Source organism: Trichomycterus rosablanca, chromosome 5 (assembly GCF_030014385.1).
Source record: "Trichomycterus rosablanca isolate fTriRos1 chromosome 5, fTriRos1.hap1, whole genome shotgun sequence".
NCBI lineage: Eukaryota > Metazoa > Chordata > Actinopteri > Siluriformes > Trichomycteridae > Trichomycterus > Trichomycterus rosablanca.
In genome coordinates, this window is record NC_085992.1 from 29735285 (window position 1) to 29750242 (window position 14958).

The window sequence follows — 14958 nt, forward strand, 5'->3', positions numbered from 1 at the left end:
GAACATGAAAGTGAAGTTGAACATCTCCCATGGCCTGCACAGTCACCAGATCTAAATATTATTGAGCCACTTTGGGGTGTTTTGGAGAAGCGAGTCAGGAAACGTTTTCCTCCACCAGCATCACGTAGTGACCTGGCCACTATCCTGCAAGAAGAATGGCTTAAAATCCCTCTGACCACTGTGCAGGACTTGTATATGTCATTTCCAAGACGAATTGACGCTGTATTGGCCGCAAAAGGAGGCCCTACACCATACTAATAAATTATTGTGGTCTAAAACCAGGTGTTTCAGTTATTTTGTCCAACCCCTGTATATATTTACTGTCTCCTTTACCACCCCTTCATCTTATTCAGAGTTGCGTTGGCTACAAGGTGGGTGAGTGAAAGGTCTCAGAACAGGTCTCTCACATGGCAAACATATACACACACACACACTGCTGCCACATAACTGCCTGACTGAATACTTACAAGAATGAACTGTTACACAGAAGTTTTTTTGTGGTTGATAAGTAAATATTTTTAATACAGTGACCAAAACTTTATTTTCCCACTAATTACTTTAGTTTCTTAATATGATTGTAATATGTAATTGTTTACTTATTTATGAATATAGACTGGATGTATATTAAACATCAAAAACACTTCAAAAATTGTTAAATACTTCTCTATTTTACTGTGTAATTAGTCATCAAATAAAAATGCACCATTTTAATTATAGATAAATAAACATGGAAGTATCAGCACATGCTGATAAGTCTGGTGCACATTTCCAAAAAAAACTAAAAACCCAATCTTGCATTTAAGTTACTATAAACAGTGATAGCTTCAACATCTGCACTTACTTTTGTACTCCAGGTGAAATCCAGCAGCTACCACACTGATATCAGTATGAAAATGCAGGTAGAGTTGGTTAGAGGTACTGTTCAACAAGGCTGGTGCTGTCGTACCTGTAAAATAATATAGTTAAAGAAGTTAAAATCTGTCAAAAAGTATTAAACCTGCTCGCACTCAAACGAAGGTCGACAAAATCAGCTAAATACTTGTAAAAATATGATTGTTCAAGAGAACAGGTGAAGCTCAGTGACTGTTAACCTTACTGCATGAATCTTTGTCACTCAGAAAAGGTGATCCAGAATGATTTGACAGGTTTTAGTAATTGAGGTTTATCACTGGCCTTCTAATGCCATGACAAACGTTATTCTTCTGTCTTTGGGGGAGTCAGTCATCTCGGTTTTGAGTGGCCTGACATTTTCCATAACAGGAGACAGGATGTGGAAATTAATTAATTGCCTTTTGAGTCATTGCTTAAAATTATGTTTTAGTGGCAATGAAATGCAAAAATAAAGAATGTGTTTTAAGTTTAAGATTTAAATGCCGGTACATTCATACTCAAATGTATATACGAGGGTTCTTCAAAAAGTTTCTTCACTTTTTAAAACTGTATTTATTAAGAATTTCAAAAACAAATTACATCACTTTTCTACATAGTCACCTTCCTTTGAGAGGCATTTTCCCAGCGTCATACCAACTTTTTAATGCCTTTAGCTAAAATGTTTTTGGTTGATCTTGTAGCCACTGATACACCGCTGCTTTCACATCATCATCACATAAAAATCTTCTTCCAGTTAAAGCTTCTTTGAGCGTCCAAAATAGTGGAAATCAGATGGTGCTAAATCAGGACTATAAGCTCTCTTTCAGTCTCTCAGACACGACCAATTACCACTCCTCCCGCCCTAACAGAAACGCAACTCATGTCAGTAGTTATAACAGTGTTGTTGTCACAATCACAATCATGTGTGGCTCAACACATGGCTCCTTTGCATTTGTTTTTCTATACATCCAGATAGATAGATAGATAGATAGATAGATAGATAGATAGATAGATAGATAGATAGATAGATAGATAGATAGATAGATAGATAGATAGATAGATAGATAGATAGATAGATAGATAGATAGATAGATAGATAGATAGATAGATAGATAGATAGATTCAACTTTGTCATTGCTCAGTACAGGTACAAGGCAACGAAATGTAGTTAGCATCTACCAGAGGTGCAAATAGTAGCACTGTGCAAAGAAAAACAGAGAATATCAGTAAACATATATCTATATAAAGTTATAACTATAACAATTTACCTATATGGAATTACATCTATATAGATAGTACTATATACATAATAGCAATAATAAAAATAAGCATATGAATAAAAGTGGGTATGTATTATGATAATAACAGTAATAATAATAAAAGATTAGTTAGGTATACATTATAATAATAACTAATAATAATAAAGAGTAGTTAGGTATATATTATAATAATAAAAGTAATAATAATAAAAGATTAGTTAGGTATACATTATGATAATAACTAATAATAATAAAGATTAGTTAGGTATATATTATAATAATAACAGTAATAATAATAAAAGATGTGTAAATAATAACTGTACAACTGTAACTATAACTATATAAGGATTGTGAAAAATAACTTTGTGTTAGCCTTCTCCTGTCTAATTATTCTTGTTCATGTCTTTACTGTATGTTTTCATGTTCTTAATTCTAGTATGTGTTCAGTGTTAGCTCAGTTCAGTGGTTTGAGTAGCTTCGTTTAGAGATCTGTTTAGAGTTAGATTAGCATTTATCCATTAGAATTAGTGTAGCTATTAGTGTAGACTTAGCCCTGTCACTGTTCACCTCCTGTTCTGTTTTTGTCTGTTTTTCAATAAATCTTAATGTCTAGAACATCTCAGCCCAGTTGTTACAGTTGTGCTAGTAATATCAGTAAAGGTTGTTAAATCTTTCATAATATGTCATAACAGGTTCGTAGGTCATGACATGAGTTGTAATAACATTCATTGTTATTACATTTCAGGAATTTGTTTCCACAACAAACTTCCCCAGTCAAACTATGCTATAATAGATCACACTTAGTTCACATAGGCACAGCTATTCTGGAATATAATGGAAAATCCCCAAACTGTTGGCTCAACGTTAGAAGCATATTTGTTACCCATACTTCCTAGCAATTAAGGTGGCTTAAACACTTAAACTGATTTATGAGGGCTGTCCTCATATTATAGTGTATGCTTAACAACATTATCAATCTAGTTTAAAGAGAGTGGTATTATATATCCTAAGCTCGGCCTTCCTAATATATATCACATGCATTTGTGATACTGTCATGTTATTATAGTCAGTAGTGGGGATGTAATAGTCTCAGTGCATTACACTGATGACTGAAGCCTGAAAAGACGCTGTTCTGTGCTTGAATGACTTGAGTAATAATTTCTGCATGAGGTCTGACAGGCCAGACAGAGTCCGATCCAGCGTCCATCTATTCAGCACATCTTCATTTCATGAGTGAAACAGCAATCTGCAGCATTTCTTAGGCCTGTCAAATGAGAGCATGTTGGACCTAAATAGATTTTGCCAGATTGAATACGGTGCATTTAGAGTACCATATTACTTTGGATGCAAACAGCAATTGAGAGGACAGGAACATTCCAGGAAGGAAATATATCTTTTTCGTGATGTCCGGCTGTAATGTGTGTGTGGTCCTTTTACAGTATGAGTCAATGTTCTACCTATAAGCACCAAATCAAATACAGAACATATTTTTGAATACCTTAGTCTTTTTGCAAAATACTTTCAAGGAGCACAATATTATAATTTTATGTTACTGCGATTACATGACTAGCAAAATAATAATAATAATAATAATAATAATAATCTTGCTTAAAGAATCATGTCTTAACGCTCAGGTGGCGCAGCGGTAAAAAACACGCTAGCACACCAGAGCTTATATCTCAAACTCGCCAGTTCGAACAACAATTGGCTGCTGTTCAAGGGGTGTGCCGGAAGGGCATTCCTTATAACTGATGCAATTTCTGCATGTGTTTCCATCCTCGTCTCACGGCATGAGCCCCTTACTCTGGTGTCCACAATTTTTAAGGTAAATTGGCCTGTGTGACTAATTTAAGATCAAGAATGTACTTCTTCTTTCGGCTGTTCCCATTAGGGGTCACCATCATGGATCTTTTTTCTCCATACTGCCCTGTTTTGAACATGCCTCTGTCCTCCTCTGTCACTACATGTCCTCCCTCACTGCATCCATAAACCTCCTACTAGCCATCCTCTCATCCTCCTGCCTGGAACCTCTATCTTCAGCAGTTTTCTCTAGAAATAACTCTCATCCCTCCTCTGCACAAGCCCAAACCATCTCAATCTTGCCTCCCTAACTACTGTTTAGGTTCATGTATCCATGTACATGATGATTTAATAATCCTGGCAGTAAAACAACCTATAAGTTTCAACATATATCCCTATCTGTCATATAGCAATTTACAGACTGATAATGCACCATGTTACAACACACAATCTCAAACATGTTTCTCTAAACATCACAATGAGAGTGTACTTTAATGACCCTCCTAGTTAGTAAATCTGAATCCAGTAAAGCAACAAAAGGAGATTCGGAAAATAACTGTGTACCAGACAAATATGCAATAATGTGATGCAATTATGTACACATGAACCAACATTTGGAATGGAAAAGGGAATGTTTATGACATTAGTATTAGTATGATATTTGTAATAAAGAGGCCAGTGAGTGTAATTGAAAAGAAAACAAAATGTGAAATTAAACTGGCTTTCCAGAAAGAAGAGATGGAAATATAAAACAAACCCGACATCTAAATTTATATTATTTAATTAAATTTGGGCTATAATAAGAATGAATGGCCAATTTGGACAATAAATCTTTCCAAATGAACAAATTCTGCACATAGAAGTGTGAGACCAAATGGTCTATCAACTGCTTCCTGATTTTATCCCATGTGTTTGCCATGCTTGCAGAATGGCTCAGGGATAAAACGATCTGGATCATTGAGTTCCAGATGGGAAGAAATTATTATTTGATCTGAGATCACTCAATCATAGGAATCAGGTGAATTAGCCGAGCACTTTCACGACTGAGAACACTGGTGTTCCACATTTTTGTTGGAAGAATTAGAACTGGAGTCAATCTGATATCATGCCAGGCAGAATGTGCCGAAGGGCACTCTGGTGACCTTTCACTAATGTGCTAGTGTGCCAGAAAGCCTAGTTGAGTTCAGACATGTTGAAAGTGGCTCTCAGGGCTGATCACAAATCTTTCTTGTGAGAGGACAGTGGAAAAACGATTCAACCACCCTTCTCTTAGAAGTCTCTCTATTCACTCCTGTCATGGCAAATTTTTTTTTTTGGTTTTTGTCTTTTTTTTTTTACTATATAAGTATGCTGTTCAAGATTTTTCCTTAGATAAACTGTCAATTTTTATTTATTCATTTATAATAACAATTTCAGTTTTCGGTGGGTCTGGTGCTCCCAAGACACATTGGTCACAAGATACATCCTGATAGATACAAAGCATCAGTCCATCAGTGCAACTAACACACTTACCCACTCACACCTGAGGTAATTTAGCAGATAAGTCCCCCTTGCTTGTTTTTAGAAGAAAACTGAAGGACCAAGTGAAAGCCCACATGGACAAGAGAGGTAAACTGGTAAAACAGCTCACTGAAATTCACTAGAAGCGACAACCTGAATGACAAGTCTAATTTGCCTCTAGAAGTAAGTGAGTGAGTAGGAGTAAATATGTGCGAGTAGGTGTTGTAAGGGCCAGTGCTGGTTATGCAGATACTGGATGGTGCTGGACCAACTCCAAACATGACCAGGATGAAGTAATTAATGAAAATAAATGACAATTAATTAATTAGTAATGAATGAATCAAGTGTTTATTGTAGTCCAGGCAGTACCAGGCTTAGCCTGGTAGCTTTATCTATTTTAGTCTGTGTTCTGCATTCAACATGCATTCATACACTTAAACCTACTAGACAGGCAAGTCAAACACATTATTTTCTTAAATTTTATTTAATTCTTTCCCTCAGATTTAATAACTAAATACCACTGATTTATTTTTTAAGTGAGCTAAGCTTCAACCTAGAAGCACTGATTGGTAAATGTCATTTTGAGAAATGTCACTGTGTTAGATACATCAATTTATGATTCATTTGGTCTTTCTTAGGCTGATGTAGTGGAACAGCATGTATTGTTGATGCTGCTGCTTAATTCCAGGAACACGGGTTCTATCTTCACTTTTATTTACCGACCATGTAGAGAATGGCATGCTTTTCCTATACAACCCCAAATCAGAAAAAGTTGGGATAGTATGGAAAATGTAAATGAAATAAAAATTTCCTTTTGACTTTTATTTAATTGCAGACAGTTTGAACCCAACATATTTCATGTTTTATCTGCTCAACTTCATTTCATTTGTTAATACACCTCCATTAACAGAAAGAAAGAAAGAAAGAAAGAAAGAAAGAAAGAAAGAAAGAAAGAAAGAAAGAAAGAAAGAAAGAAAGAAAGAAAGAAAGAAAGAAAAGAAGGAAGGAACTAAAGAAAGAAAAAAAGAAAGAAAGACAGAAAGAAAGAAAGAAAAAAGAAAGAAAGAAAAAAAAGAAAAAAGTACAGAAGAAAGAAAGAAAGAAAGAAAGAAAGAAAGAAAGAAAGAAAGAAAGAAAGAAAGAAAGAAAAAAGAAAGAACGAAAGAAAGAAAAACAAAACTGAGATGTGGATGCACAATCCTAAATTCATTTAGCTGAAGTATACAAACAATTCCAAGCTTTTCAAGACAGCTAACAGTAATGCCCTGATAACTGTATAATAAAATTAATGATGCATACTCAAATAGGATCATCCACTCATAACATTCAGTCTTTCAATTACACACAACACACAGCTGTATAGTTAATGGAACCGTGTAGCTGTAATTAATTGGAATGGATAGAAAGCAACATCAATTGCCAGTCGGATCCCAAATGGTCTTAAGAACTAATACTGTTCTTCATCCAACTTCTAAATGAGAACATTTATCTGTCATTTATCTGTCACGGATGGCACAGAGACGGTCTTGGCCTGTTCTCAGTGTCAGTTCCTTTACAATTTCAAGGGCATAAAACCAGCTGAAGAGACTGGCTTGGACTTTTAATGGGACATAAAAAAATCAAAAGAACAACACAAAATAGAATCACTATATGCTGCTGGAGTTGTAAAGCCTCTGCCAGCCTAATGGCGCATTAAAATAAGTGACAAAAACTATTAAAATAAGTGACAAAAAAGTGCACCTGAGAAACTGCCGAGCTTTGGAGCCGTCATATCACCACCATCGTAGATCTCTAAAGAATCCCAGTTATGTTCTGTGGCGAAGCTCATGACTTGAATCTGGGAGACAACAAAGAAAAATTCATTATTTTTAAATATAAAATAATTTCCAAAGCAAAGTATGTACAGTTACAAAAATGTTGGTTTATTTCTGTGTTGTTTTGGTTGTTTTACACCTAAAGCCATTTGATAGCAAATTTACCTAAGCTATTACATATCTGCCACTAACACTTTTTTAGTTGTAGGCTTGTGCACTAGAACACTTTTTTGAATTCACATTAATAATTACACATACAATTGGTTAAAAGTACAGTGGTACTTTGTAACTGAACATCCTCTAAACTCAAAATCTTTGAAACTCAATGCCCTTGTACCTTTAAACTCAACCTTTATCTTAAACTCAATGTGTTTTTTAAAAATGTATTTATTTAATTTTAAATTAACAATGAACAGTCGCTTTGTTCAGTGCTCGGCTTGAGCAATGTGGTAATACGTCATCAAAGTGTGAATATGAGACGAAACTACATTTGTGTGGAATAACCACCAGATTCACTCTGAAAGCTCCACATGTATCTGTGTTTAGCTGGATTTTCCTCACTGTTTCACTTTTAAACTTGTGTTACAGCTCGGGGTTCTGTAAGAATCAGCTTTTTATTTCAGTGTTTTATATTATATTTGTGTTATTTTCAGTGTATAAGTGTCAAAAACAACCCCATTATTTTACATTAGCCTAAAATATATGCAAGTCCACGGGACCATGGAATACATTAACAGGTTTCTCATACATTCTTATGGGAAAAATACCGTAAAACTTAAAGCGGCTTTTAAAATCAACGCCACTCCCAAAACCAATTGACGTTGAGTTTCAAGGTACCACTGTATTGTTAAATAAGGCTGCTCTGAAAGATCAGGTCAGATAAAAGTAGAAACTGTAGTTTTTAATGCACTAAGAGGATAATGTGCAAGTTATTAAGAAAACCAAATGCTTATAGCTAATTTTGTCAAAAAAAAGGGTATAATAGCCTTTTTATAAAATTGAGATCATATCAAATATCCATTAACAACAAAAAACATTATCGAACATTTCTTTATCATTCTGCTAAAACTCAATTAGCGAGTGCAGAACATCCACATGCTATTTACTGTTTCAATCAGCACCGAGCCTATTTTGCGACGCTAAAATTAGCTGGTGTAAGTCAGTCTGCTTGAGGAGGGGTGAAATGTGTTCCCCGGATGAAATGTGTTCCAGTCTGCTGTGTCTGCGGCTGTGTGGCTTATTGCTTTTGATGAGGTTTTTTTTTTTCTTTTTTGTCCTTGTACTTGCCTGAATACCAGCTCCTTCTGTAACGCTGATTTTCCAAACGCAGTTCAGACTGTTCCCATAGGGCTCAGGGAATCCGGGGGAGAGGATGGTGCCTCTCCTCTCCGTCATGTTCCTGCTGCATGGAACTGTGGGAGGAAAAGATCTTAGCCTTGTAAGACGTACTGCTAACTTCTTTTGGCATGCAATTTCAGAACTAAGCCAACTGTTTATCTGCTAAACTTATATTAAAGTTCTGTAGCTTGTGCCAAGCTGAAAATGTCTTTTGAAGACGGTATTACTGCAGAATTGTTGGGTCTGAACCAAAAACTGATAGAAACAGGTAATCCCAGCAAGACAGAGCTGTTACTTATTCCTGGAGATCAATCTCCAACCCAGGATCTAGTCAGCTCTCTTGATGACACCCAGATCAAGCCATCAGATAATGTACGAAATCTTGGTGTTGTCCTGGAAAACCAGCTGACCTTCTCTCCTCATGTAGCCAACATGACAAGATCGTTTCGATTAAGAAGATTTCTCTCCATGGAAGCTAATCAGATTCTTGTCCAGTCACTTGTAATCTTATGGTTGGATTGCAGCAACTCCCTCCTGGCAGGTGCTCCTATGTCCACTATTAAACTTTTGCAACTCATCCACGATGCAGTTGTTCGCCTGATTTTTAACCAACCTAAACACTGTCACATCACCCCACTGCTGCGTTCTCCTCACTGGCTTCCTGTAGCTCCACGCATTCAGTTTAAAACACTGATGCTAGCCTACAAAGCCAAAAATGGACCAACCTCAAGTTACCTTTGAGGTCTAATAAAACCCCGCTCTGTACCACGCAACCCCCAAGCCACTAGTCTCGCTCGACTTGATCCTTCACTTAGAACTCAAGGAAGACAAGCATCAAGGCTCTTCTCTGTACTGGCACCCAAGTGGTGGAACAAGCTTCCCTTGTCTGTCTGAACATCTGAGTGTCTTGCTGTCTTCAAAAGATGATTAAAAACCCACCTTTTTACTAAGCACTTAAGCTGGCATGTACTTACTAATGCTCTTATTTATTTCTTGCATAAAAAAACGCTTTGGTTCTAACAGGGTTTCAGCAGATTTGTATTCTGGGACTGTTGTCCACTTAAACTAGGGTAAGGTAATGTTCACTACATTTACATTTGTGGCATTTAGCAGACGCTTTTATCCAAAGCAACTTACAATTATGACTGAATACAGTTTGAGCAATTGAGGGTTAAGGGCCTTGCTCAGGGGCCAAACAGTGGCAACTTGGTGGTAGTGAGGCTTGAACCTCTGAATAAGAACAGCTGCTGAAAAAAAAATGTAGGTGAAATATGCGACTAGGCAAATCCTCATCAGGTGGCCTTTTAAAAGTGGTTCTGATCTAGTAGTTTAAAACCTGAATATACTGTCTCATAATAATAATAATAATAATAATAATAATAACAAAACAATAATAATAATTATAATAATAACAACAATAATAATAACAACAACAATAATAATAATAATAATAACAATTATAATAATAATGATGATAATAACAATAATAATAATAAAATAACAATAATAATAATGATAATAATAACAATAATAATAACAATAATAATAATATAAAAGCTTACCTATGCAAGTGGGAACAGTGTCGTTCCATTGTGCCAGTGCATTTGGGACAGCATGGCACTTAATAGCTTTAGATCCCTGAAGCAGGTATCCTGGGTTGCACTCGAAGCGAACAATAGAGCCGGCCGAGAATTCAGAGCCGATCCGTCTGCCATATCTGGGCTCCGGAATGGAACTGCATTGCGTGTCACTGGTGCGTGGAACAGCTAAAAAGGTGCAAATGGATTTCTAATCAAAACAAAGCAGATGAGCCACCAGGCACCTCATCCACACGCAGGCCCTTGTTTATTTGCTGTGTTTTTCAGATGGAGCTGTATTATTGTAGCGAGAGATATAAAGAGCTGGCAGAGCTGTGTATAATCATTCACCGTGAATGGCTAGCGTAAATATCATTTCAATCCATAGAGGAGCAATAGGACTCGGGAGAATCTTAGCCCGACTCTAACTTTTTACCTCTCGGTTCTGCAGCATCTTTGATGTAGTCTGACTTTCATCATGATACATGTCGATGTGCAGTAGCAAGTCGGCTCCATGTGCCAAATTACCTGCTCTAACTGTCATTTCTCACATGCTTTTTCGCATTTTGGTGCTGTGCTCCATAAAATGGCAAAAAAAAAGAGATAAAAAGAGACAAATGATGGAAGCAATGCTACGGTCTGCAATATGTCTGCAGTGAAACCTGCCCATTAAACTTCCCTAATAGATCAGACGTTTATGAGCTAGCTGGCAAACAGTTTTTTTCAAAGCCATGGAATTCACCCATTTTCTTTATTACTTTTTTAAAAGCAGAATATCTCAAAACCTCAGTCAGGAGCAGCCATGTAATGAGACAAAAATACAGACAAAAATACAGAGACCTGCTGGAGGGAGATATTCCATGTCAACCCTAGCATAATTACCTTATTCAGAGGTACTTAGAAACCATTTCACCATTAAGCTTCATTTCAAACTAAATGCTTTTTCGAATGACATTAAATGTCTTTTATTACAGTCTATTATGCAGCAGTTATAAAGCTTTGACTGAAGCTGCTGGGTTCTCTGGATGAACCCTGGGCTTGTCTCAGGTCTCAGAGAGGGTGCCGCAAATCAAAATTGGTACTTAGGACCAGATTTGATTCTCGGCTCTGGTCACAAGTTTTTCTGGTGTCAGTTTGGGTTTTTGCCACGTTCTCTGGTTTTCTGCCACCTATGCAGAAAATGATTAGGCTGTTTTAAATTGCCCCTAGGTATGAGCATGTTAATGTGTGTGCTGGGATGAATTTGGCACCATGTGTAGCATTTGTTCCTGCCTTGTGCCTATTGATTCTGGGTGATGCAAGACCCACCAAAGACCATGACTAAGATAATAAATAAATAAATATAAATATAAATTTATAGTTTGTACTTTGTAGTTCCACAATTACTGACTGTAGTTCATCTGTTTCTCTGCATGCTTTATTACTTTATTAGCCCCCTTTCATGCTGTTCTTTAATGGTCAGGGCCCCCACAGGACCACCACAGAGTAGGTATTATTTGGATGGTGGATCATTTTCAGCACTGCAGTGACACTGACATGGTGGTGGTATGTTAGTGTGTGTTGTGCTGGTATAAGTGGATCAGCAATAGATGAGTGATCGTCTTTGACTTTAGATCTACAAGGTGGACCAACTAGATTGGAGTGTCTAATACAGTGGACAGTGAGTGGACACGGTATTTAAAAACTCCAGCAGGGCTGCTGTGTCTGATCCACTCATATCAGCACAACACACATTAACACACCCTCACCATGTTAGTGTCACTGCAGTGCTGAGAATTATCCTACACCCAAGTAATACCTGCTGTGTGGTGGTCCTGACCATTGAATAACAGGGTGAAAACAGGTTTAAAAAGTATGTAGAGAAACAGATGGACTACAGTCAGTAATTGTAGAACTACAAAGTGCTTCAATATGTTAAGTGGAGCTGATTAAATGGACAGTGAGTGTAGAAACAAGGAGGTGGTTTTAATGTTATGGCTAATCAGTATATACTGTATATACAGTATATATACAGTATATATATATATATATATATATATATATATATATATACAGTGTATCACAAAAGTGAGTACACCCCTCACATTTCTGCAAATATTTCATTATATCTTTTCATGGGACAACACTATAGACATGAAACTTGGATATAACTTAGAGTAGTCAGTGTACAGCTTGTATAGCAGTGTAGATTTACTGTCTTCTGAAAATAACTCAACACACAGCCATTAATGTCTAAATAGCTGGCAACATAAGTGAGTACACCCCACAGTGAACATGTCCAAATTGTGCCCAAATGTGTCGTTGTCCCTCCCTGGTGTCATGTGTCAAGGTCCCAGGTGTAAATGGGGAGCAGGGCTGTTAAATTTGGTGTTTTGGGTACAATTCTCTCATACTGGCCACTGGATATTCAGCATGGCACCTCATGGCAAAGAACTCTCTGAGGATGTGAGAAATAGAATTGTTGCTCTCCACAAAGATGGCCTGGGCTATAAGAAGATTGCTAACACCCTGAAACTGAGCTACAGCATGGTGGCCAAGGTCATACAGCGGTTTTCCAGGACAGGTTCCACTCGGAACAGGCTTCGCCAGGGTCGACCAAAGAAGTCGAGTCCACGTGTTCGGCGTCATATCCAGAGGTTGGCTTTAAAAAATAGACACCTGAGTGCTGCCAGCATTGCTGCAGAGGTTGAAGACGTGGGAGGTCAGCCTGTCAGTGCTCAGACCATACGCCGCACACTGCATCAACTCGGTCTGCATGGTCGTCATCCCAGAAGGAAGCTGACGCACAAGAAAGCCCGCAAACAGTTTGCTGAAGACAAGCAGTCCAAGAACATGGATTACTGGAATGCCCTGTGGTCTGACGAGACCAAGATAAACTTGTTTGGCTCAGATGGTGTCCAGCATGTGTGGCGGCGCCCTGGTGAGAAGTACCAAGACAACTGTATCTTGCCTACAGTCAAGCATGGTGGTGGTAGCATCATGGTCTTGGGCTGCATGAGTGTTGCTGGCACTGGGGAGCTGCAGTTCATTGAGGGAAACATGAATTCCAACATGTACTGTGACATTCTGAAACAGAGCATGATCCCCTCCCTTCGAAAACTGGGCCTCATGGCAGTTTTCCAACAGGATAACGACCCCAAACACAACCTCCAAGATGACAACTGCCTTGCTGAGGAAGCTGAAGGTAAAGGTGATGGACTAAACCCAATTGAGCACCTGTGGCGCATCCTCAAGTGGAAGTTGGAGGAGTTCAAGGTGTCTAACATCCACCAGCTCCGTGATGTCATCATGGAGGAGTGGAAGAGGATTCCAGTAGCAACCTGTGCAGCTCTGGTGAATTCCATGCCCAGGAGGGTTAAGGCAGTGCTGGATAATAATGGTGGTCACACAATATATTGACACTTTGGGCACAATTTGGACATGTTCACTGTGGGGTGTACTCACTTATGTTGCCAGCCATTTAGACATTAATGGCTGTGTGTTGAGTTATTTTCAGAAGACAGTAAATCTACACTGCTATACAAGTTGTACACTGACTACTCTAACTTATATCCAAGTTTTATTTCTATAGTGTTGTCCCATGAAAAGATATAATAAAATATTTGCAGAAATGTGAGGGGTGTACTCACTTTTGTGATACACTGTATATATATACACAGTATATATATGTATGAAAATGCAAATAAATAAAACTGCAGTGTTTCTTACATTTACTTTGACTTTTATTTCATTGCAGACACTATGAACCTAGTCGATTTCATTTAATCTATTTCTGCATTTCAGGTCTGCAACACATTCCAAAAAAAGTTGGGACAGTAAAGCATTTACCACTTTGTATTATTGCCATTCCTTCTCACAACACTTAAAAGACGTTTTGGCACTGAGGATACCAAGCGATAAAGTGTTTCAAGTGTTATTGTGTCCCATTATTTCTGCACACACGTTTTAAGATGTGCAACAGTACGGGGTTTTCATCATCACATTTTTCTTGTCAAAATATTTCACACATTCTCCAGTACCCGTACTCTCTTCTTCCGCAGCCATGCCTTTGTAATGTGTGCAGCATGTGGTTTAGCATTGTCTTGTTGAAAAATGCATGGACGTCTCTGGGAAAAATGTCATCTTGAAGGCAGCATATGCTGCTTTAAAAGCTCAAAGTACTTTTCTGCATTAATGCTGCCATCAAAAAAATTATAATTTTTATTGATTTATCTGACCACACCAGATGTGTCTGAGCCCAGAGAACTAGACGTTGCTTCTGGACATAATTAATAGCTTCTTTTTGCACTGTAAAGTTTTAAGTGTCATTTGTGAATGTAACTAAGTATTGCAGTGCTTGACAAAGTTTGCCAAAGAAATCCCTTGCCCACTGTCACATATACAGCCTGTCTAGGCTTTTGGAGTTTAAGTGCCACGCCCACCTTTATGGTGTGCGTTCAGTCAAGTCAATGCTCCTTTTTTGTGATTGGTCTCCTGCTAATCATGTACAGCTGAACCTTGTTAAAAGTCAGGGTATTTCCGTCCGTCCATCTGTCATATAGCCTTTACCTTAATCTTTTTTTCTTAGCCTTAGCCTTTGTTTGTTTAGCCTTGTTTTGGCTTGTTTAGCCCTGTTTAGCCCCGTTTAGCCCCGTTTAGCCCTGTTTAGCTTTGTTACCCCTGTTAGCCTTGTTTACCACAGTTTGCTCTGTTTATCCCGTTTGCCCTTGTCCGTGTGCTCATCATTACAAGTCTTGTTCAGATTTAGTCTTGTTAATGCTTTGTAAGTCTGTTAGATTAGCTTAGGGTATAGATTTGTTT

At 37.6% G+C, this 14958-nt stretch overlaps 1 protein-coding gene across 1 annotated transcript in view; it reads right to left on the minus strand.

Moving 5' to 3' along the window:
- LOC134315046 (CUB and sushi domain-containing protein 1-like) overlaps nucleotides 1-14958 on the minus strand; it is a 739302-nt gene that overhangs the window by 99229 nt on the left and 625115 nt on the right. The window contains exons 34-37 of the mRNA XM_062995960.1: nucleotides 10144-10347; nucleotides 8531-8655; nucleotides 7170-7266; nucleotides 842-946 (exon numbers count right to left, since the gene is read on the minus strand). Coding sequence (XP_062852030.1) covers nucleotides 842-946; nucleotides 7170-7266; nucleotides 8531-8655; nucleotides 10144-10347 — 531 coding nt within the window. The remainder of the gene's footprint in view (nucleotides 1-841; nucleotides 947-7169; nucleotides 7267-8530; nucleotides 8656-10143; nucleotides 10348-14958) is intronic.